Here is a 24445-nt window from a genome sequence, read left to right on the forward strand (position 1 = left end):
CAAGTGATTTCTTTTTCAATTGACACCTTTTACTCCGCACTGGGCGTTTCGGCACATATTAGACACACTTTTAATGAGTGGGCGTTGTCACCAAGTCTATTTCTATCCACTTTTACTCAGTATTCAACCTAATAGGCTAAGCCTTAAGCCTTTAGAAAATATCATAGAACAGACAGGTGGATAGAAACACAAGTGTGCTTGTTTATTCGAATGATAGAAGCTCGCTAAGCTTGCCTCAATATGACATTAGTATGTATGTTCGTATTTACAAGAGAACAACAGTAAGTAAATAATAGCTTAATACGCTGAGAAAAGATTCTGTTTAGGTACTTCAGGCATGAACAATTTCTTGTTGACGTTATTTATTTCTCTGGTTTGGAAGAGCATTTAAATGAGAAGTTGTTATAATATCTTAGCACAGTATAATTTTGTATTGAATACATTTGTAAAAGTACAGTGACAAGTTCTTATTTATTTATTTTTTATTTATTTAGATACTATATATATTAACCAGTCTCTATATTGAAAGTGTTTGCCTTTATGTTTTGGTTCGGTGTTTTCCGTATATTTCAGATTTTGTTGACGACCTGTTGATTGCATTCATTCCCTTCCAGGCAAATAAAATGTTGCTGGTCCCTATTCCTCGACTACGGAATGGTTTGTTTCAGCATGTGGTAGTGCCTCCTGGCAGCAGTAAGCAGGAGCTGAAGATTGGTGCTTCGCGACAGGGTTTGGAGAAGTGGGGTCGACCTCTTGGATTAGACGCAAAAGTGAAGGTGGATTTAGTTGTTCTGGGGTCAGTAGCTGTTTCTCTAAGTGGTAAGTAGTGTCATAGTAATAGGTAACAAATGCTTTTGGAAACTGAACAATGTACAATACAGCAGTGTATTTAAATCTTCTTCAGTTTTTGGCAAACTAACTGTATAATTTAAAATCGTTCGGCTTATCTATAGAGATTTAACGTACGTATATTTTTTCCTGTATATATATATATATAGCTAATGCCAAGTTACTTGTATTTTTGAACGTAAAGAAACATTACCTGTCTTTATAAATGTTTCAACTTTCTGTTAGCACACTATTGGTTCCGTCGTGTACACGGGTTATACCATTTGAAAATGATTGCAATACAGTTTATTTTGTGGGGGCGCGGTGGCTCAGTGGTACAGCGTTCACCTCCAGTGCTTGGGGTCCCTGGTTCGATCCCAGCTCGCGCCGTGTTGGCTTTCTGGTGGACAAACACCGTGCTCGTGGGTTTTCTCGGGGTTCTCCCACTTTCTTCATTCCACCATTTCACTCATCTCTCATCATCACCGTCTCCTTTAGCCTAACCGGCATAAACGTGGGACGTAAAACTTAAAGACAGTGTAATTTGTATCAAATATTGGGAGGAGAGAGGAAGCACAGTGGCTCAGTTGTAGAGCGTTCACCTCTGGTGCATGGGGTCCTTGGTTCGATCCGAGCTCGCGCAAAGTTAACTTTGTAGTGGATAAATACCATGTGCGTGGGTTTTCTCTGTGTTCACCCATTCCTCCCACTTTCATTTCATTCTTTTCTCATCATCACTGTCTTCTTTAGCCTAGTTGCCATAACCGTAGGACGTAAAACTTAAAGATTTCATTTCATTTCTTTTCGGGGTACTCCCGTTTCATCCCTTATTCTGGTCCTACCAATTTTTCCATCATAATTCACTTGTCTTAATTATCCATGTCCCGTAGCCTAAATGGTATAATCGTGGGACGTTAAACTAAAAGATTTCATTTACTTTCTTTAACAAATATTTTAGACGTTAAAATTAACTATATGTCTCCTGATAGAAGCTATAGGGCACATTTCGTAAGGAAAGTGTCTTACTTTCTGCCTTCCTGTTCGTTACTATAATTGTATATTTCTGTCCTTACTGGAACATCGTCAGCACTAGTTTTATTACTGCGTCACCAGATCCGTACCTTCACAAATCCTATTGTACTTTAAATTTTCATATAAAGAACAATTTGCACCGATTATTCTGTGGATTTGATTTCGGTTTGTGATTACCCCTGATTTTTGTCTCCATAGTTCATAGTCCACTCACTGTTTTATTGAACGAACTATTGTTCTAGTGACACTCCACAATATTTTAGTTTACTGTTCTAATGTAGTTGCCATTAAAATTCACTTTTTGAGGTGATTGTTGTTGGGAATTATAAAATGTTTTGTTAGTAGGTATTATCATTGGGAATAAAGGAAAGGTATTAGGCAATGTGATGGTTGACGAAGAAGAAGTTACGAGGGAAGATCAGAAGCTAAGGTTACAAAGCCGACATTTCTGGAGTTTCGTCTGTATAAAGGAATGAGGAGTGTGCAGTAATTTTAATATATAGAGTTGGCAACTGTGCAATTTCATCCACCGACTACCTAGAGCACTAGTTGTAGGTAAACACAAATGGCGACTCGTATGGAAAACTGGTCTCGTGAAAAAGTCTGCTGTTATTCGATTTCTGTAGGCAAAACATGTAACCGCGGCTGAAATTCACCGGCAGCTTGTAGAGGTTTACAGAGAGACTTGAATGTCCTGTCAGCATATCGCGGAATGGTGTCGAAAGTTTGCGGCTGATAGGACTGTTTGCGTACGGCCCAGATGACCACCACGCTGTTGAAGTAGTTTTGCTGGGACATCATCGACCACTCTCCTTACAGCCCGGACCTTACTCCAAGCCACTTTTACCTGTTACTGCACTTGAAGGAGCGCCTAGGAGGCCGTCGTTTCGCTTCAGATGAGGAGATGAAACACTTCATGACAACGTGGCTGAACACGCGAGGACAGGATTTTCACCAGGAAGGAATCTTCATACTAATCCCACGATGTGATAAGTGCCTGAAGCGATATGGAGACTATGTCGAAAAACAACCTAATGTATGTACTATCTGTTGGTTGTATTGGTTGTAGAAGTAGTATATATACTTTTCACTGCAGGCTATTTTCCGATCATCCCTCGTATTAATAAGTAGCAATTTGTTGTTGATTCGTTTCTAGATGGAATATGAAAATTATGGATTGGGAATGTATCGAGGAGATCTTATGTGAATACATAAAATAAACGCGATTTTAGTTTATTTTGATTTGAAGTATGAAAAGCGTATACAAAGATAGTTCGTATAATAGATTTTAAGAAACAATGAGAAGTAAGTGAACAATTAGCAAGTTAATTATAACACTTTTTCAACTTCTAACAGTTGTGAACAGTTTTTTCCCTGGCAGATTAACACTTTGCAATTATTGTGAATATTAGGTTTTTAGAATTTAACTTAAGTTATTAATTAGAACAATCGTTGCGGTTGCTCAGCTGTAGAGCGTTCACCTCTGGTGCATGGTGTCCTTGGTTTGATCCCAGCTCGCACCAAGTGAGCTTTGTGGTGGACTAACACTGTATGCGTGAATTTTCTCAGGGTTCTTCCCTTTCATTCATTACTAGTTATCACCATGTTCTTAGCCTAGCTGGCATAAACATGGGACATAAAACTTAAAAATTTCATTTTGGAATAGTTCGTTTATAAAAACAGCGAGTGGACTATTAAGTACAGGAACAAAAGTCAGATGTAATCAAAAATCGAAATGAAGCCCACGAAGTAATTGATGCAAAAGTAAAATAGGAGATGTAAAGGTAAAAATCCAGTGGCGCAGTAACAAACACGGAGGCACATGGTAAGTCACTTTTCTGACAAATTGTACGGCTTAATAACATTGACCCGTCGTGAGAAATATTGGGGAGACCTCATGCTCAATTCCCGGCGGGACCTCATGTTGCTCAGATCCCACGTTAAGCTGTAGGTCCAAGTCGTATATAGCCTCGCTGCTGAAAGGAATGCTAAACTTGAAATCAAAATTAAAATGTGGGGGCACTATGGCTGTAGAAAAGTGCTTACCTCTGGTACGTGGGGTCCCTGGTTCGATTCCCGATAAAGTAAGGTTGTGGAGGTTTCTTGGAGTGCCTCCCATTTCCTCCGACATTCTGATTCCACCAATTCTTCCATCATCACTCACTTGCTTTATCATTTACTCTCTCAGTCTAGCAGGCATAATAGTGAGAAAATCAACTGAAAGATTTCATGTAAACAAGGCTACGGAATTAGTGATTGAAACCGTTCAGGAAAACTTACAGAAACAATCAATGGAGTTGATGATGTCGCTTTTTTTTTTTTTTTTTTTTTAATAATACAAGCTTTGTTAGTGCTGAGGTTTTTTTTTTTTTTAAAAGTAGATTATTACGTCAAAGTAGGAGCTATCCATGCTTATTCAATAGACCATTTGTAATGTCTAAATTTCTTTACTCATCCTTATTTTAACTGCTCTGTTGATGAGGGGGGCGCGGTGGCTCAGTGGTAGAGCGTTCATCTGCGGTGCTTGGGGTCCCTTGTTCGATCCCAGCTCGCGCCGTGTGGACTTTTGGTGGACAAACACCGTGCTCGTGGGTTTTCTCGGGGTTCTCCCGTTTTCTCCCACTTTCTTCATTCCACCATTTCATGTATTTCTCACCATCATCGTCTCCTTTAGCCTAACCGGCATAACCGTGGGACGTAAAACTCTTTTGCTCTGTTGATGAGAACAATGCAGGCACGTACAGTAGCAATTAACTTTAATAACTACAATTGTAAACAATATGAATTTTGTTTATGTTGATTTATATACTATTTGCATGGGAAGTATTTATTACTAAAAGCGAATGAGTCTGAAATTTCCCTTCACGTAGATTGACTGACACGCTCAGAAAGAAAGAAAGAAATTATTTGTAAGAAAACAGTACGATTTGTTTTAAAAATCCAATGCATGTGAATGTACTTTTCAGGCTATCGAATCGGCAAAGGAGAAGGCTATGCTGATTTGGAATATGCCATGATGGTTGGAATGGGTGCTGTTACGGATGAAACCATCGTTGTATCCACTGTTCACGATTGTCAGGTTGGTCTCAATACCATTTAAATATCACATCAGCATGGGTTACTCTGTTGTCCTTCTTACAGACACTATTGTACTCATGTGAAATAGGTAGAAGTTGTGCAGTGACCGTGGTTTCCATCTTAAAGTCAATACCCTTGTAAGCGCCATCTCGATATTACACGTCTGCTCCAGGATGTACCAAAGAAACATGGACACGGGTTTACCAAAAAAAAAAAAAAATCTTTATATTGTAATGTTCAGCTTATTAGAATCTTAAATAACGAAACCGGGATTTAAACCCATCACCTTTTTAAAGTTCTTGTAAGTCTCCAAATGTTTCCAGAGTTCAGTAAAGATCCTTGTCACACGAATGAAGTCTCGGAATAAAGGTTCAGTTGTCTTTAACTCGTAGCCAGGAATCGAGGATAATTCTTTCGTTCATAACAGTCACGGGAGATAAAGGAATTCTCCGTAGCTCATAGCAACTTCAGGAGATGGTTTTAAAGGAATTCGAAAATCTCCTGGGTACATTGACGTTGTGACTTCTTTCCGTTTTCACGAATTAATCACTATCGGCACATTCACTGAGAACTCAGTTGTTGATTGTTATGGTATCATGTTACAAGTGACAGCCTCAGTCAATATTGATGTTTTACATTCGTGTACATCCACTTCTCAGGATTATTTGGTTAACGAAGACTGAAATTTTCAAAACCTTGACGGAATACTTAACTGCAGTGATGTACGTAGACGTTCGTCAACAGGAGAGAGGTTCGACCTGTAAAGTTAATAAATTTCAGGTGTTTGTATACATGCCTTAATATGGCAAAGGCTTATTTTTGCATAATATCCTGTTCAAATGGTGTAAAACCTCGAATCCCCCCATTGCATACACCACTGCTCAAGTTTGATGTCATACCATCCACACTATGAGAGCGGGATGCAAGGTCATTGGTACTTACTTACCTGCGACAAAAGAACTAACAATAAGCTGTATCCATTCAGAAAGAAGTCAGAATCATCTACAAGGAAAAAGATTGTGATTGATTTCCATGGCTTCCTGAGGAATTGTTATCGAAAGAAAATTGGTCAACGTATGCCTATGCTTAAAGCTCATTTTCGACAACAGGAACACACCATCACAGAGTTACAATCCTGATGTTCTTGTGATGTTCTGTAAAATAGTGTCTCAAAACCTGCCTGTTTACAAAAATGCGGTCGTGGTTGAAGACATCCCTGAACTTCATATTGTGTTACCTAACGAAATAATGTATGTAAATAACTTCCCAATGCGTTTCTCAGCTTAAGGGATTGATTCACACTGAATAAATGTTCCTTTTATCACACGGATGCTCTTCAATGAAAAATACCTTTTGAATATATAGAAACATAAATTTTGAATTTGTTTTCTAATTGTTCTTAAGTTAATTCCTGGTTTCCTCAAATCATTGTTCCATTTCCCTGTTGTTATGATCACAAACATTGTTATTAAAAGAGCGCGTTATGAAATTGCAAACCTTGCGTCATGAAATTGCAGTCGAATCTCAACCGACGGAACACGTCCTGTTAAGAACAGGATTTTTTGTACATAAGAACAGGAGTCACCCGTCCTACAATTATCAATGTCCTCCCGGGATACCCTGCAGTCTTGAGGTAAGTAACGCGTACCCACAATTTGGCCTCTTGACACAGAGCAATCTTCCATTTTGCATCACTGCTATCTGCTTGCTTCAACATACGCCTCCTTTCTATCCGGCCTGAGGTACAAAAGAGAACCACCTAATAACATACTACTAAAAATATGGTCAGGTGCTTCACATTATCCTCCTCACCTCTCTCATTTTCCAAATTGCGAACTACATGTGTTCCCATTATTTTGATAATTATTTATTTTATTGCCAAAGTTCCAGATACAGCAAGGCAGCCATTTTACAATAAAACTATATAACATAGAATATGAAATTAACAATAACAAGTGTAAACAAAAAGCTATATAAAGGTCCATAAGTGTAGCAATAACAAATTGAAATAAATAACTGTAGCAATAGGTTCCCGTCGGAATACATTCTCAGATTTAAAAATATCCACGTCAGAAGCAATGGAGTTAAATGCAGAAGCCAGTCTATGGAACAATAAACGCTGAATAATTGATAATCGAGGCGTGTTGCAATGAAGTAGTTCACTATTTCTAGTTCTTCTTGCAGGTACCCGAATATTAAATTTAGAGATTAGTTCTTCAGTTCTAAGTTTTCCATTTAGAATTCTATGAAGAAACATCATATCAAGTAGCATGTGACGAAATGAAGGTGTACGGATGCCAAGAACAGTCAACAATTCAGGTTTACTTAAACAGCGTACAAAAGGTATTCTTTTCCTGACAATGGCAAGAAAGAAATTTAGAACTGAGTCAATGCGAGAGAGATTTGATACGCTAGCCATACTCCAAATGGTGGAACAGTACTCGATTTGGTTGAAATAAACGTAGAATATAATTATCAGTAGATTGTATGTTCTAGAAGTTGTTTAATGCCTTAGACGTATAGAAAAAGACGCTATAATTAGATCAGAAGCGACCTATGGCTATTTTTATTGATAAATTATAATTTGTCAAATCATAGCGCTATACATTAATTAGTTCCATTCTGTTCACAGGTATTCGACAACTTGCCTCCCGAGTTGTTTGAAGAACATGACGTTCCCGTGGACTACATTGTCACTCCGACGCAAATAATTGAAGTCGTGCCTCGTCTTCCGAAACCAAAGGGCATTCTATGGCATCAGTTGACAGCAAAGAAACTAAGCGAAATTCCCATTTTACGGACCTTACGTGCCAAAGAACATAGGTACGTTATTTTTAAAAGATTAGAAAGTATAGATGTGCTCCTAAAATTAATTGATTGAGTAAAATTTATTGATTTATGCTTACGTCCTTTGTCAGTAGTAAGGTCATATACATAGTGTGTGTACTAAATTTTAAGACTGGAATTCTCAGAAATTAATGCAGAAGAGAATTACCTTGATTAGGTACTAATCTTCAATATAGACAGTTGCATGGCTGTATAGTTTCTGAATTTCTTTCGGAAAGTCCTCTTATCCGACAGTGTTGAGTTCCTTCGTCACAGCCCTTTTGATGTCCAAAATTGAGTCAAAATGTATTTCTCAACGTCATTTTGACCTTTGGAAAGAAGAAATAATCTGCTGGGGCCAGGTTAGGTGAATATGTTGTTTATTTGGGAGGGGGGGGGTAAAAAATGTCTGTACTTTAGTGGCTTTGTGGCACGGTGCATTCACGTGCAAAAAGAACCAGTCACCCGAATGAACCATCATGTTCTACAATCTTCCGAACAGTAGCCTTACCAATGTTCAAGTCCTCCACTATCATCCTGAGGATCTGACAACTATTTCCACTCAGCTTTTCCCGCACTTTTCAACATTTTTGTCAGTTCGAACAATTACTGGACGGCCAGATCTAAGATCGTACATGACCGCCTCCCAACCCTCACGAAAACGACGATGCCACACAAAGATGTTCACTCGAGAATGAGCATCATTGTTGTAAGCTGTTTAAATCATGTCCACGGTCTCCGTGGCTGGTTTATACAAAACTTAATGGCTACTCTTGCCTCCATTTTCCTGTCCATGAGAAAGACAAAGAAAACGCAGTTCACTGAAATCACTGTAATTCATAAAATTCGGAACATAAATTCGTGAATTCTTCACGCAATGCACAACACACTTGGCACTAAAAGCTACATACAGTAACCACTTGTTGACTCCATCGGTTTTATCTTACAGTGTTGCCAGTCTTGAAATTTAGTAGACACACTGTGTAGGACAAACTATAAAGAGCGAGGGAAACCGCTGTTGTGTGTTCGGTGCTCCCCCACTGGCAATCGAACCCAAGTTTTCTTGTACCAAAGACGTAATTTAGCCTTCTTCATTCTATGCAAAGGATTGTTCTTTTCTTGCGTTAATGACTTAGAATTTAGGTTTTTATTATTATTATTATCCAGATAATGTGTATTCTATTCATATTGAGGATTCTTAGATTGCTTCCTTAAAGTAAATCATATATTTTTCGTGTACCTGTTGTTTCTTCAAATTCCAGCGTCATGTTTAATGGTGCTGTTGGAGTTGTCTGCTGAGAAAGGTGTCAGGGAACACTGATATGGTACATTAAATATTAGAGACGGTCAAAAAAAGAGAAGAAGTTAACAAATTATTATAAACATGCATATTCTTAAGTAATCATTTTGCAGTAGAATCTTGCCATAAGAGTTGTGGTTGTTGAATTAGTTTCAAATTTTACCTAAAGCGACAAGAGCCTGGTATCTCAAGGCAGTGAGATTCCATATTCAGCTATTTGTACATGTTTTGCAACTGGTCCAAAACTTGGATATAGATACTTCGTTTCTTTGCTCACCCTGCTGGTTTAAACCAGCTGGGTTTTCAAAAAGAAAAGAAAGAAAAAAAAAAACTGAAAAAAAGCTTTAAATCGTGTGAACTTAATGGTGACGTTTCCACATATCAAACTATCCGCATTACGTTTATCTACTTTTCACCTTTTAATCAAGGGGTCCCGTGTTCAATTCTCGGTCGAACTACAACCCATCTTTCAAGTGTAAACCAAGTAGCGATTCGAGGTGTCCCTTTAAGCGAAAGTCTTCTCCGTGATAACCTTGGTATTTCATAAGGATGTTAAGCCTAAACATACGAAATGAAACCAAATTATATATTTCTACTTGAATGAATGCCTATTGTTTTATAAAGAAACTAAGCTTGCCTCTTATTGATAGAAATTAGCAAAATTTATCAACTGCCTACGTAGCTTCCAACATCAACTTGGATTTGACTTTGTTTTAATTTTATTGAATAATATCTACGAACCAAATTTGTAATTTAATACCTCAGTTTTAGCGTAGTGATTATGATATGTTGACCTTAAAATTTTACATACAAATACATTTAAAGTAATAACAGAATTTTCCCAATGGCTAAGGCGCGAGTTTCTCGATTTATATATAATTCTACTTGTGTAACTGTTTATCTTTTTGTCCTTTTGAAATGACTCTTGACAATTATTTTAACAAGTACGCCTATGTAAAGATCAGTACAAGGTATTTTTATCAGGAGTCCTTCGTGAGTGAGTCGGCAATTGGATTTGTGACCAATTAGTCACGGTTTCGTGTCTAAATGGACAATTTCTCTTGGATGTAAGTCGAGAAGCGGTTTGGATTCCGCTTTAAGCTTATGTGACCCCTTCCAGCATAACCCCGTTGTTGCATAATAACACCAAGGCGAAACAAACTAATTTCTGTCCATATCTAATATAAATACATAGAGTAAATAATTTAAACCAAAAAAACCGGGTTTAAACAACAAAAACTGTTTTCTTGTTTTTTTTCAATAAAAACCATGGGTTTTGCCAACCCTGCTGCTGAGTTATTATTTTTCATTTTTAATTCACATGTATTTTGTTTAAAGCTTTTATTTATTTTCTTAAATTTCTAACTATTGATTACGATGAACAAAGACATAGGCCTGGGCTGAAGAGCTCCCTCGTGGACAAGTAGTTAAAATACGTGCTTTTGACGTGGGAAACCCGGGTTCCATTCCCGGTGGGAGCTCATATGGTTGGGATCCCACGTTAAGCTATAGGTCCACGTCTCATATAGCCACACTGCTCAAAGCTTGATGAGAATAAGAACCATAGGAATTAGGACTTCATGCACATACTCAGGTTACTTTTCTTGCCGTTCTGAGAGAAAGCCTGTAAAAGAGAATAGATCCACAAAATTTTCTTTCATTCTTCTTCTTCTTTATTAGTTTAATTTGGATGGTTTCTTGAATTTTAACCTCCCGTTTCAGCATCGGAGGTATGTGAGACAAGACATACCGTAGATGGAATTGCGATCACTACACGGACAGGTAATCCCTTTAGGTTTGAACCCGAGACTACACGCTGAAAAGACCAGGTTAGTCATTCAGCCAGGAAGGAATACCATTCACTTATTTATTTATCCATTCATTGTACTAATGAGCTGTCTTTCTGATAATTATTTTTATAATTCTCTCTCCTTGAATTCCTCAACAATTTGTTCAATGATTCCTGAAAACTTAGTGAAATTGTAACGCAAAGAATGAACTTCGTGGTGGACCAACACCGTGTGCGTGGGTTTCCTCGGGGTTCTCCCGTTTCCTCCCAATTTCTTCATTCCACCATTTCATTCATTTCTCATCATCACCGTCTCCTTTAGCCTAGTCGGCATAATTACGAAACATAAAATTCAAAGATTTCATTTCGAAATGAGGACTTCCAGCATACAGTGCGGATCCGTTAACCACTACGCCACCCAGTCCTCATCCCAGAATAGCTACTCACTCTCGTGGTCGGTGCTCTCATCTCGGAACACGTGACTTGTACTACAGCCGCGTGCTGTGATTGAACAATCCTGTCTCCATATACTGAGCACCTTATGACGGTTATGATTTCATATATACCAGAGTTTCTCAACGTGGGGCTCGGGACCCCTAGGGGTCGCGAGAGGGTTTCATGAGTTTCACGAAGATATGCGGAATAGAGAATTAGAATCTAATACCGGAAAATATTTTTAAATATTATTTTGAATGTTGTTCTGATACGCATATTTTTATTATTTTTATTTTTATACATATTGTTAAGAACAAAAAAATCTACTAAACATTTTCAACAGGTGCAGAGTTGTTTTAAAATCAATTTAAATGAAAGAGGTACGATACATATATATAGAAACTACATATTGAAATACAATTAATATCGAAAGATAATGAAATACTGAGGATGTGTGATTTCGCTAGTGCGGCAATCTCCGGTTCAATCTTCGTGACGCACATTATCAAATCATTTAAAATAGTCAATAACTTCTTTAATAGTTATCAAGCTTTTTAAACCAAAATTGGAAATCCCTTTATTTATTTTTTATCATACGACCCAAAATTAAGGGAGTTACGAAGTTTTAAAATTTTCAAACGGCCTTCATTTTGAAACAGTATGACGGATCGATTTCGATATTTGCAATATGAATGAACTGACCGAATTTGGTTTTAATATATTCGTTTTTAGGGAAGTTACTGCATCCACTATATACAAGAAATGGATTCTACTATAGAAATAGATGGATATCGTGAGATCTCCGCAATAGGTATATTAAAAATCCCACACAAGCTTATTACAAACCAGAAGTTATAAGGGGATTGCGCTGTCAAGAGGATGTGATAAAATTGGGGGGCGGGGGGTCCGTGATAGAAATTAGGTTGAGAACCACTGATATATACTAAAGAAAGAAAGAAACAATCTTTTTTTTTAATTTTACACACCAAATCCTCTATAGGTGCGAATTCTAACGCAAAGAGCGAAAAAGTGACTAACTGGATCGAGACTCGAACAAAGGATCTGCTGCAAAAGAGTAAATAGCTGTTCTGGGAAGCGGACTGGATGACATACTGGTTAACGCATCGGCATGGTATACTAAAGGTCCCAGGTTCGAGTCCCGGTCCAGTTAGTCACGTTTTCATTTTTGCGTTAGAATTCGCAGCTATAGAGGATTTGGTCTGTAAAGTAAAAAAAATCGGTTGTTTCTTTCTTTCATTAGTATATTAGTGAAATTCACTAGTATGTAAGGTAAATTTAGAAATACATTTTTATCAGGTAATCTTATTACCAAAATCTGTACGGTACTACTTTCTCCAACGATGTCTTCATAATATGTATGGAGATGCAGGACCAATTGAAAAATGATAACTTTATTATATTCCTTGCACATAAGTGAGTCCGAGTTCTTTAGTATTTCGGTTGAAGAATCAAGACCGATGATTTTCAGCTGAAATATTGAAGAAACTACGTTTACTCCCGTACAAAGAAGATAGTGATGTAGGATCGTGTATTATTGGATTCTTGCTTAAATGAATTACTGTGTAAAAGTGGACTGTACCGTAAATAAAGTACTTGGAATTCTATGATAGTTATCCTTTTTTTTTTCTTTCTTTCTTTTTACAGCCTAGGAAAAGATGTAACATTGAAAGATGGTGAAGAGGAGGAGGTATCCAAAACATATTCTAAAGGAATTTCAAGAGAGCCAAAATCAGAAACCTCGACAGCTGCAGAGAATCTCAAAATCACTTTTAACGTCGACAGGCGGAACAGAATCACGCGACGAAAAGTAACAGTAAGCCACGAAGACAGCTCTGAAGGTTTGAGGGATTCTGCGGGACAACAAGACAATTGGAGAGGAAGACCCAAACAACAAACGAACTCATTTCGAAACCCAAAGCATAACGAGGAGGAGGGATTTAGTATTCATGTAGGTGGGATACCATCAAATGCTAGAGTTAGAGAATTAAAAGACGTTTTAATTGAACGTGGAGTAAGACCTGTTGATATCACTTGGAAAGGCGCCAAAGGGTTTGCATTCTTACATTTTACAAATAACAATAATTCACCAGACACTGTTATTAATGCGCTAAGGGACCTTAAGCTTAAGGAATCTCCATTAAAGTGTGACATAGCAAAGCATAATTAATTCTACGTTTCATAATGTTGCGTGAAGTTCGTTTAAAATTCGATTAATATCACAAAGCAGAAGAAGTGGGACCATTCTTTCCAGCTGAAGTAGTTGGTCCATATTGAATAATGTCAGTTGGCTCAGCCACCTGAAATTTAACTCGTTTTGGCAGAATGTATTAGTTGACTTTTATCGCTACGGAACGAGCCTTGCTCATGTGTTAGCCTACGAATGGGAGGGGAGAAAAGAGAGTCGCCTGCAAGCTACGGAACGAGCCTTGCTCATGTGTTAGCCTACGAATGGGAGGGGAGAAAAGAGAGTCGCCTGCAAATGATCAATTACTATTTATTTTATTATAGTCGTTATAATTCTTCGTGTCTCAATTAATCAAAGTTGTAAACTATTCAGGCTAAACTCAAGAGCCTGACATACTAAAAATAACACAAAATTTACCATTTTTCTTTTACTTGCTTTTCATAAGTGAAAGGAGATAATGAAATGCAACTTACTACAGTCATAGATAATGTTATTCTACAACAGAAAATATGAACCTGAAGAATTTTCAGTGTTGCCATCCATAGAAATTACATTGTGGCCAGAATATGAATTACCAAAATCTAGGTTAAGGCAGCGATTAGAAAAGTGAACTCAACTGCATTTGATTACGTATCGTGGTGTTTTGGAATTCTCTGAACTACTTTTTAAATAACATTTTTATTTAATTTTAATAACTGCATGTTAAAACTATTTTTGTTTATTACAAACTAAATACAACTATTATTTAAAAAGTAGTTCACAGGATTCCAAGACAACATAATATGTAATCAAATGCAGTTGAATTCGTTTCTCTTGTCGCTACCTTAACTTAGATTTTGGGTGAAATATTATTCTGGCAACACTAGTTTCTAGATGGCAACACTGAAAATTGTCCAGGTTCATATTTTCTGTTGTAGAATAATATTATTTATGATTCCTTTTCGAAGTGTGCCTACTCTGAAGATGAAGGCGATGTTCTTCGAAACTACTTTCTAGTGATGTGATTTGTTTCTTGTGGTGACTATTAGCCTTTCACTTACATTTTTTCTAATTATTGAGATTAGTTTTAATTATTATAATAAATTGCAAATAGTTTAATGAATCTTTAAGTTTCATTCAGCATGTTATAATTTCTCCATGTGTCCTCCATCTACTTCACGGACAACACGGGGCGATAATTGAATTCTTCCCAGACTCTCTGGAGAGTGCCTTCTTCCATTGGATTCACTGACGCAATGATTCTGTTTCTGAAATCACGCGTGTCAATTGGTAATGGAGATACAAAAACAGTATTTCTCGTAGCCTCACAAGAAGTCGTCACACGGTGTAATGTTTGGGGACCTTGGGGGCCAAGAGTGTAATGCTAAGTCTTCAGGCCCCGTGCGACCTATCCAACGTTGAGACAGTATGTCACTTAACTTTCGAATCTGCAGATGTCAATATGATGATGCTCTGCTGGAAAATTAATCACTTAGAGGGAAAGTGCATGGCCTGCCTGATCTTTACTCCTCACATGAACAGCATGTTTCCAAGAGTTGTTCTTGGAATGCTCTTAGCTGTAGGCGGAGTAATTCCTAAATGCAAGCTGCATTGAAGTTATGGAGTCAACATTTTACACACAAAATTTTTCCTTTTTACTCAACAAAACCGTTTAGATTTTAGTTCAATAAGAATTTATCGGCAATTGTTGCGTTCGGTTATTCAGCTATTGTTTCATTCTCAGAGACATCTAGCACAGGTCATTAGAATGACGTACCTTTTCAAGTGATATGCATGTCAGTCATGGTCGACTCGTGATTACAGAGCTATGAAATTGGGTCTGTTGTTTTGATGCACTGTGTATTTTGCGTATCCAGTCTCTTGCTTTTGAAAATGTTTATTAATCTTTTTTTTTTTTTTTTTTTTTCTCCATAACAACAACCAGAACTCACGTAGAATTACTATTATTTTATGAACCATATCCTGCAATTCATTGCTGTCAAAAGCAGTAAAAGCAGTTGCAGTTAGAGCAATGTATCTGTTGAGTCATACATAATCCATACACCTTATCAGAAACAGTGCATACGCTAATGAAAAGAAATTAATATTACCAAAATGTAATGTACAAAATAATAATTGTTACGCAACCTCTCAGGTGGTAGCTTTTCTCGCTTGCTAGCAATGCTGCAATTGGTATTTAATCTTCATGCTGCCTTCTTCAGCTCAGTTAAATTTTAAAAGGTGTACAAGAAACAGCACTACTTTCAAAATTAAATAACTAACTCTGTTGAAGAACTGAGCTACGGCGTTAACACACGTTATAACCACTTATGAGGTTAAAAATTATATTTTACACCAGTAACCGATGTATTTTAAAACATGAAGATAAATGTACATGACGTGAAAGTAAAATAATAGATCACTTCCGTGCAATTCATGGTTTTTAATGTTTGTTTTTTATGTTATATTTTCCTATAAAATTTGCAAGAATAAACATGTCGTTTCGGACAACTGATTGTTTTAGAATGATATGAAGAAATTATTGGTTAAAGAGTGATTTTTGTATTTTCACTGTAGTGTTTGTGTATGGTCTTAGAGGTTCTGGAAAGATTAATAAAACTCTATTGTTCCCATAAATACATATTTAGGCCCATGAAAGGCGTGTATATTCCACTTGATACAATATTCTTACAGGTTGTGCTTTATTTATTTATTTTTTATTATTACTTTTTTTCATAAATTGCATATAAAAGCTTGTTATTAATTTTTATGTTAAAAATTACCTGCCTGTTCATTTTACTATTTTAATCTGGAATTGAATTTGAAGTTTCTCTCACAGAATGTAAGCATTTACAAAGCACAACTGTAAGCATTTACAAAGGGCTCTGGTGCCCTGATCTTGATGTTATATCGTTGACCTCGGTCGTATAATTTTGGTAAACATAAAATTCAAAAAGTAGTTTAAGGGTTCCGTCATTCTCAGTTTTTCACAATTTGTTATGTTTAAGTAATAGGAAGATGTTTATTTTTTATTTATTTATTTTTTTTTTATGATAGTAATGTATCTTTCAGGATGAGAATCTCAAATTGAGATGTACACTCTTTAAAACAAAATATCTTCTCACTAATTAAAGCAGGTACAATTTTCGTGGTGTGATGTACCGTAAGGACGTAAATATTCAAATGGGCACCCGCCGCCTCAATACATCGTCGACAATGACGTACAGCAACGGGTCATACCGATTTTATTATTTCTAATGGTATAGCATCACAAGCTTGTTCAGTTTGCTGTCTTAGATATTTCCGTGTTAGTGGTTTTCCGTGTCAGCTTGCACAGTCCCTCAAAGAAAGATATCTAGGGGTTTAATCCCGGAGATCTGCATCACGTCCTCTTCGTCCTATCCATCTCTCAGAGAATGTGCAATCGAGAGAATTCCTTACATCGAGATGGAAGTGGAGTAGCGCTCCACTTTATTGAAGTTAGTACCCATTTTCATTTTCAGAAAACATTTACATCCTTGAGGTGCACAACATTACAGAAATTATATACCTGTTTTCATTAGTGAAGTATTCTGTTTTACAGAGCGTATACATTTATTTGAGACCTCTGTGTGCAGGTAGCCAAAACTCACCTAACTCTGGTTTAATTCTTCCTCTTAATTGCCTTAACTAACTTGGCAGCTCATAAATCGTTGGCTGCGATACCTCCTTCCACGTACTCGACATAGAATTAATTATTAGTATAGTCATTGTACTATGAGCTAAAAAAACAGGCAGAAGATGAGATATTGAGCTGTTGATCAAATCCCCGGGAAGTCTCAGAATATCTTAATCTTCACGTAGCATGTTATATACAAAACACGGTAGTTGTCTTAATAATAGTGGAAGGGTGATATGGCTTAAACTGTCAGCTATCTAGTCTAAACCATGTTAGTGATAAGCACCTAAAGCACTATGCGTTAATATACTTTTTGAATCTCTCTATTGTTTTTTGAATGAAGTGAATTAAGGTTTTTAATGAAGCATGGACTCAAGAATCAAATTTGCCAGTGATTATATATTTATTTTCATTACTATTGTATTGAAAGTTATTCTTATTATTATTATCTAAATTATGTATAAATATTTTACCTGAAGGCTCTTCTTTACAGTCAACACTTTATTGAAAAAAGGGGGAAAATATCACATTCCTTATGAAAAGCGGTGGTTTACGTAATAAAATGCTGAGGAGGTGACCGGAGTAAATAGCCCACTTAGATAAATGGACTAGAATTTGCTTTTAAAACGGAATATTCACGTGAAACAAGTTGATTAAATGAATGTATTTTTTTTGTAGTGCAAAAATTTCGTTACTATCATTCACGACAAGTAAGTCACTTGTAGTTCTTCTAACCTTGAAAGCACTGTTAAGTTAAACGAACTTTCGTAAATGTAAGTACAATACATGTAGAATATGCATGTTTCTTTGATACATAGCAAGAACTCAAAAAGGGATTGATATATTTTTTAAATGTTTACTTCTAAAGCCCTCTGGTAGCTAATTTGATTTTTACTGTTTGCTTGCTTTGGTGCAGACAACCAGTCTGATTCCTGCGTGAATACCAGCCCCTGTGTGGTTTTGATTTCACGTTAAATTGAAAGTCCCAAGTTTCATATTAAGCTCCGAGGTGGTGAAGAGGATCGTTAAACACAAAATAAGCGTTCTTTACTCACTGTTGACATAACCGATTTCACTTTTAAAATTTGCATATCCTATCCTAACTATACATAAAACTACATGAACTCAATCACTGACATAAAATAACGTATACTTCCGGTTGACGTGGAAATTTGAAATTTGACAGAATTGTAGCTTTTTGGGACTAACACACAGGGAAGTAGCCAGAGTGAATATTTTTAGTTTGTAGGGGGTCTAAAGAGGGGATGAAGAAATTCCCCATGTTATTTATATCGGCCTTTTTTGGACCTATAATCTCATGTTTTAGGTACTTGGAGTTGGAATAAAAACTTCAAATTCGGTATGCTTGTACGTTTTCCATAGGATTATGTAACAAAATAACTAAGAATAAAAATTTCCAATTTTTGAGTGGTTTTATGGGGAACTGAAAAATCCTCCCCGTATTTCATACCTTTTACACCTCAAAATTATTGAGCACTTCCTGTAGGGCTACAATTATTAAATTTGGCATGATTGTAGCTTTTTGGGACTAACTGACAGGAAAATTACCAAAATAGAATATTTTTAGTTTGTAAAGGGTCTAAAGGGGAATGAAGAAATTCCCATGTTATTTAAAGGGTGTTTTCTTGGCATACAAAATCTTATCTTTTAGATAGTTGAAATAGGAAAAGAAACTTGAAATTCAGCAGAATTGCGTTTAAGACATGTGAGGCCGTAGGCTAAGCAAATGCAGGGGTCAGGAAGCAAAGCACCCAACTGGCCAAATTCAGGAAATATTGAGAACAAACGCGGGGGACTGGGGTCAGAGCCCCAGCTAGAAAAAGGCTAGTGTGTCTGAATGTTTGTCGTTTCCACACCGTTGGCTTGGTTTCTAGGTAAGTGTCGAGAATAGACCGTTGTCGAGGTTTATTTAGAATTTTTCTCAGGATACTTTGTGCAGATTAAAAATAGATGTTTCATAAACAATTTCGATAAAATCGACTCTTACTACCTGCAAGCAACCTAGCATTCTTTCTTGATACAGGTTTACTGTAGGAGGGCATTATAATTATGCTTAACAAAAATAATGAAATCATTATCATACAATAGTAGAAGATGTACGTAATGATCTTTCAGAGATTTTAGGAACAATGTTTCAACCATAAAAACGAAATCAGAACCTTTTTACAATAATTTCTCAATGCTTGTCGATTAAATTGTTAATTAATACTATGTTTTAAATATAAGTATACTGGTATATGCTCAAAACATACAAATAAAATAAATTCATTTTCGATATAAGAGTAGGATGATTCAAACAATATTCTGACTAATAAAAGTGGCCTCTACTTGACAAATATTGCTCCATAAGTATGAAATTTCAAATATTTTCCCAGTTTATCATAATACAATTTTGAAGTTTTTTAAAAATCGTTTTCGTTTTGCAAAGGATTTTTTTAATGACGTGATGAATGTAAAGAAGACCTTTAATTTTAATTGACAATTATAACCTTACTTTTTGATATACTATTTATAATAAGTTATTTATGTTCATTATTATATATTGTACTTATTAGGGACTATGACAAAATGTTTGTATTAATGTTGTTATTGTTGTGACGCAGTAATGTTAGTGCCTTAATACTTTATATATAAAAACGAATGCATAATAATGATTGATATTTTTATGATTAGAATAGATTAACAAAGTTTATGAAATACAAGAGATTATTTTGTAAGTGAATTTATTTTACATTTTTGGGTTATTTTTCCTCCTGTATTGTTTCATTGTACTGTGATATAATATATTGACGTAATGTTGCAGTGCTGTACTTTATTATTATTATTATTATTACAGTGAAATATTTTACAATTTTTATCATTATTGCAGTGAAATATTTTACAGCCTGTCCCTTTTTAAGGTGCTTGGTTTACCAAAATTACTGTGTACGAGGGGTGTCCAATAAGCTATCTACCTAGACAGAAAGGAATGCAGATAGACTCATCTGGTCATCACTGTTTTTCGATATAGTCCTCATAGAGGTCTATGCACCGTCGCCATTTTGTGAGCAGTGAAGAAATCCCAGAGAATATGACCTGTCATGATCTGCAAACCTCTGGGAAACCCTGTTGGACGGCGTTGTCTTGACGAAAAACTTTGTCAGCCCGCATGTGTTTCCGCTGCATGCTCTCCTGCTTGCTCTCAGGATCCCAATGGTGGATCCAGGTTTCGTCCCCTCTCACCAGCTGCAAATGTATTGTTCGCGGCGTAACACAAACACTGTGTTCACAGCCACTGTGTTGCTCCGACTGACCTCAAATTGCGCAGCGGGTTCCTTGCAATGGCCTTGGCGTCATTATGCTCCGCCCTTCCCTTTCTCTCTAAGTAGATAACTTATTAGACACCCCTCGTATATTTGCCCTGTCCGTGTATCCGTTCGGGAGACCAAAAAAAGTCTCAAGAACTCTTTGATGGATCAGCGCCAAATTTGGTGAGCGTATAGAGCAGCGTTTCCCAACCTTTTTCAACTTGCGGCACAGTACGGGTGTAACTTGAATTCTCGCTGCACACTCATAGATATTATTATTATTATTATTATTATTATTATTATTTGTATTTGCAAATATAAAATACCATGGTAATTTTTTTCTGTGATTTCTGATCTCCTTCTCCCAGAGATTAATGCTCGATCACTGGTTTTCCCCTATGCTAATTCATTTTGCTTATTTTTTATTCTAATTTTAAAATAGAAAACAATTGCAATGAAATATAGGACTCAGATTTTTAAAAATACGCTTTCTTTTTCGAAAACTGTATAAACCTTTCCCTAAGAACGAAGATCACTAAATATTTTGTACAGGGTTGGCTGGTTTAAACCAAGGTGGTTTAAACCAAGGTTTAAACCAGCTGGTTTTTTCAAAAGAACCAACTGGTTTAAACCAAAAAACAAAAAAATGTTCGTAAAAGTGTAAGTGTTTGTAAAATCTTGATGAACACACATTTGTGGGTTATCACGTTTCACTCCCGTATATTATTCGTATTATATTCAGACCTAAATTCCCCATTCATTACTCAAAAAGATTATACTACAAAAGCAACTTTTTTTATAAGTTTATAAATGTTTATTTTGTGATATTTTGTAGTTGTTATTATTGTTATGTAATTGCAATCGAAGAAAAATTCTAAATATTGTTTCGTTTCAATGTTTACTATTGATAAAATACATCGAAAATGCCGTACTTTTTGTGTGTGGGGGGAGGGGGGGTCATACAGACCCCACGAGAGGCATTTAGTGAAATAAGTATCTTTGGTATCTATTTATGTTTAAATGAGTCTGAGCCAAAGTGGACTCAAATAATTCGTATCTTTATTCACTTTTCTTATTGATATGCAGATTAAGTCGGTGTATTTCTTTAATTTGGACCATTAAAAGTCGTTGTTAACTAACTTGAACTAAATTCGTTCTTCTGTACTCCGTAGTACTTTGAAATTGTTCAGATGTAATTCTGTGTAATGGTTTCACTTGTGCAACTGTTTATCTTTTTGTCCTTCTGAAATGACTCTTGACAGTTATATTAAGAAGCATGTAAAGATCAGTACAACGTGTTTTTTTTTATCAGGATTCCTTCGTGAGTGAGTCGGCAGACGTATCGCATTTGTGGCCAATTAGTCCTGGTCCGAGTTCAAATGGAGGACAATTTCTCTCGGATATAACTCGAGAAGCGGTTTTTATTCCGCTTTAAGCTTATGTGACCCCTTCCAGCATAACCTGGTTGTTGCATAGTAACACCAAGGCGAAACAAACTTATTTCTGTCCATAATAACACCAAGGCGAAACAAACTTATTTCTGTCCTTATATTATTCCGCTTTAAGCTTATGTGACCCCTTCCAGCATAACCCGGTTGTTGCATAATAACACCAAGGCGAAACAAACTTATTTCTGTCCATATATGATATGAATATATAGAGCAAATTATTTAAACCATTAAAACCTGGTTTAAACCAAAAAAACCGTTTTTTTTGGTTTTTTTAATAAAAACCATGGTTTTTGCCAACCCTGATTTTGTACTTTTAACTTTGCTGTTTTAACCAAAACCGGTACATATTATTACTGCAATCACACAGCTTGCGATGCGTGGAAGTCAAAACACAGCTGTTGAACAAAGTGTTGTTCTGTCATTCACGTGCGAATGTGTGTTCTACAAACGTTCATTTGACGCGTACCGTACAAATACTTTCATTTCTCTGTGTTAGTATGACTCTCAATTGAAGCGTAACACAGCAGCTAACCGTGGAAATGTGCACGAGCCGAAATACTGTCTGCTACACAGTAATAGATGTAGAATAATATATTATAATTAAAGTAATTTTTTTCCATGGTAGAAATTCATAGTAATGTGAAATACTAAAATATACATTTTTTCCTATGTCTTGCAATTTGGTTGCTATAGAATTAATAATTTTGTTCAGATTTCCTCCGCGGCACACCAGTGTGCCGCGGCATACCGGTTGGGAAACGCTGGTATAGAGGGTTAAAAGGTCGGAATCGAGTTCGGTGGAAGAGGTAATATTCAATCTAAAAGTGGTAAAAAACCAACCATTTCCTCAACCAGTGTTGCCAGATCTGAAGATGTTTAAAAAAAGTAGCGAGGATGTGCTTGAAAAATAGCGGATTTGAATATTTGTAGACAAAACAAATTTTGCAACTATTCAGGTTTACTAATGATATGTTTCCTTATCGATTTAATAGAAACACCTGCAGTTGGAAGTACGTCAGATGCCTGGGTTGGCAACGGTCTGACGGCGACCGTAGCTCCAGGCTATTGGCGGTTCTCTGTTAGGGCAAACTCCGTACAACATGAGAAACAAGATTATGCAATAAAGGAGCAGACTGCGATAGTGTAAAATGAGTAATCTTTCTGATTTCCAGGGAAATACACGTTTGCTTAAGTCAGTTTTGTAGGTTCTGAGATACTCTACAAAGTCTGCAGTATGCGTTTTCACTATTATTCCCCACTTCTTTAATTTATTTGGTAAATTTTTTACTTGGGAGCGATAAATTTTGGGAGTTTTAGTTGTACTTTCCTCATTAGGTTAATACGGATAATACAGTAACATAATTAAATTTACAATGTTCACGTTCATACAGTACCGTTCAACTATAATAGTAGGCCTACGTATTAACTAAGACAGTAACATGGTCAGTGATACTCCAACAGCGGGAATTCAACAAAAATTCCAGTGTTGTCAGATCTGAAGGTTAAAATGTCCTAAAATAAGAATTGTACTAGTATTGAACGTATTAGTTTTAGTAAAACTATTTTCATTGCGAATAACAAAACTTTAATGTTTTAGGATTTTATATATGAAAACAAAAAAGTATCGCATTCTTAAGAGTTATAGCTCTCAAATAATTTAAAGTTGCATGTCGCCCAATTTGTAATTTTGATAACGAGGGCACTTAAAATATCGCGCAATCCGCTACTTGTAGCCCAATCTGGCAACACTGCCCTCAACTCGCTACTAAAACCGATAGTGATAGAAATTCACTGCAACTTCTGGTTTCAATATTCATGTACATAAGGCAAAAACAAAAAGAGATAGCGAAAAGGTGTTTCATTTTTGGAAGCTATTTAGCGTTCTAAGAATAGATACCGTGGCACAAACCAACCACTTCTGATTTTAACGTTAATCGTTATAGAGTTAAAAAACCACTTGTAACAGTGTGAAATGGTCTTCACGTTCAATTAAGCGCGCCAAATATATATTGCAAGGTTTTACATGTGCTCTCTAGAACGTCTGGTCTCTTGAGAGGTACCCATACACACTCCTTGACGCAAAGTGCCTTGAATCCTGTCACCCAAGGGCGCATCGTCTCTGGGATCCTACAAACTCAACATTGAACTGTAATTATTATTACTACTATATATAAGAATAATTTTGATTGGGAAAGTCCAAAATAAAAATCCCGTGTACCACTTTTAGCTCTACCCAGAAAAACAGCATTTTACAATATTCTATCTTCACTTTTCTCTACCAAAACCGGAAGTGGTAGAAATCTACCACTTCCGGTATCGACATCGAGGAAGTATCACACTATACAAACCGAACTCCTTCACAGGATGTACACGACACACTGCTACTTGTATATATGTGCCCTATCCAAAAATGCGTGTTTCAGAATACTGAGGTTTTTCCACAACAATTTTTAAGAGGGAGTTTGACTACGGGCATATGATATAAAGTACTCTCCAACTACCTCCATAAAAATTGTTGCGTGAGTACTTTAGGATTCTAAAACATGTATTTTTGG

At 36.3% G+C, this 24445-nt stretch overlaps 1 protein-coding gene across 2 annotated transcripts in view; it reads left to right on the forward strand.

The window, feature by feature from the left end:
* The window catches only part of lost (methenyltetrahydrofolate synthase domain-containing protein lost), a 28859-nt gene extending 8318 nt beyond the window's left edge, over positions 1-20541 (forward strand). The window contains exons 3-6 of one of the 2 annotated variants that reach the window (XM_081734713.1): positions 574-819; positions 4827-4939; positions 7571-7761; positions 12954-20541. In XM_081734713.1, the coding sequence (XP_081590839.1) occupies positions 574-819; positions 4827-4939; positions 7571-7761; positions 12954-13476 (1073 nt within the window). In that variant the 3' untranslated portion in view covers positions 13477-20541. The remainder of the gene's footprint in view (positions 1-573; positions 820-4826; positions 4940-7570; positions 7762-12953) is intronic. The other variant, XM_081734712.1, reaches the window with a different exon arrangement.
* The last annotated feature ends 3904 nt before the right edge of the window (positions 20542-24445 follow it).

This window comes from Thermobia domestica, chromosome 12, assembly GCF_964235325.1.
Source record: "Thermobia domestica chromosome 12, izTheDome1.hap1.1, whole genome shotgun sequence".
Lineage (NCBI taxonomy): Eukaryota > Metazoa > Arthropoda > Insecta > Zygentoma > Lepismatidae > Thermobia > Thermobia domestica.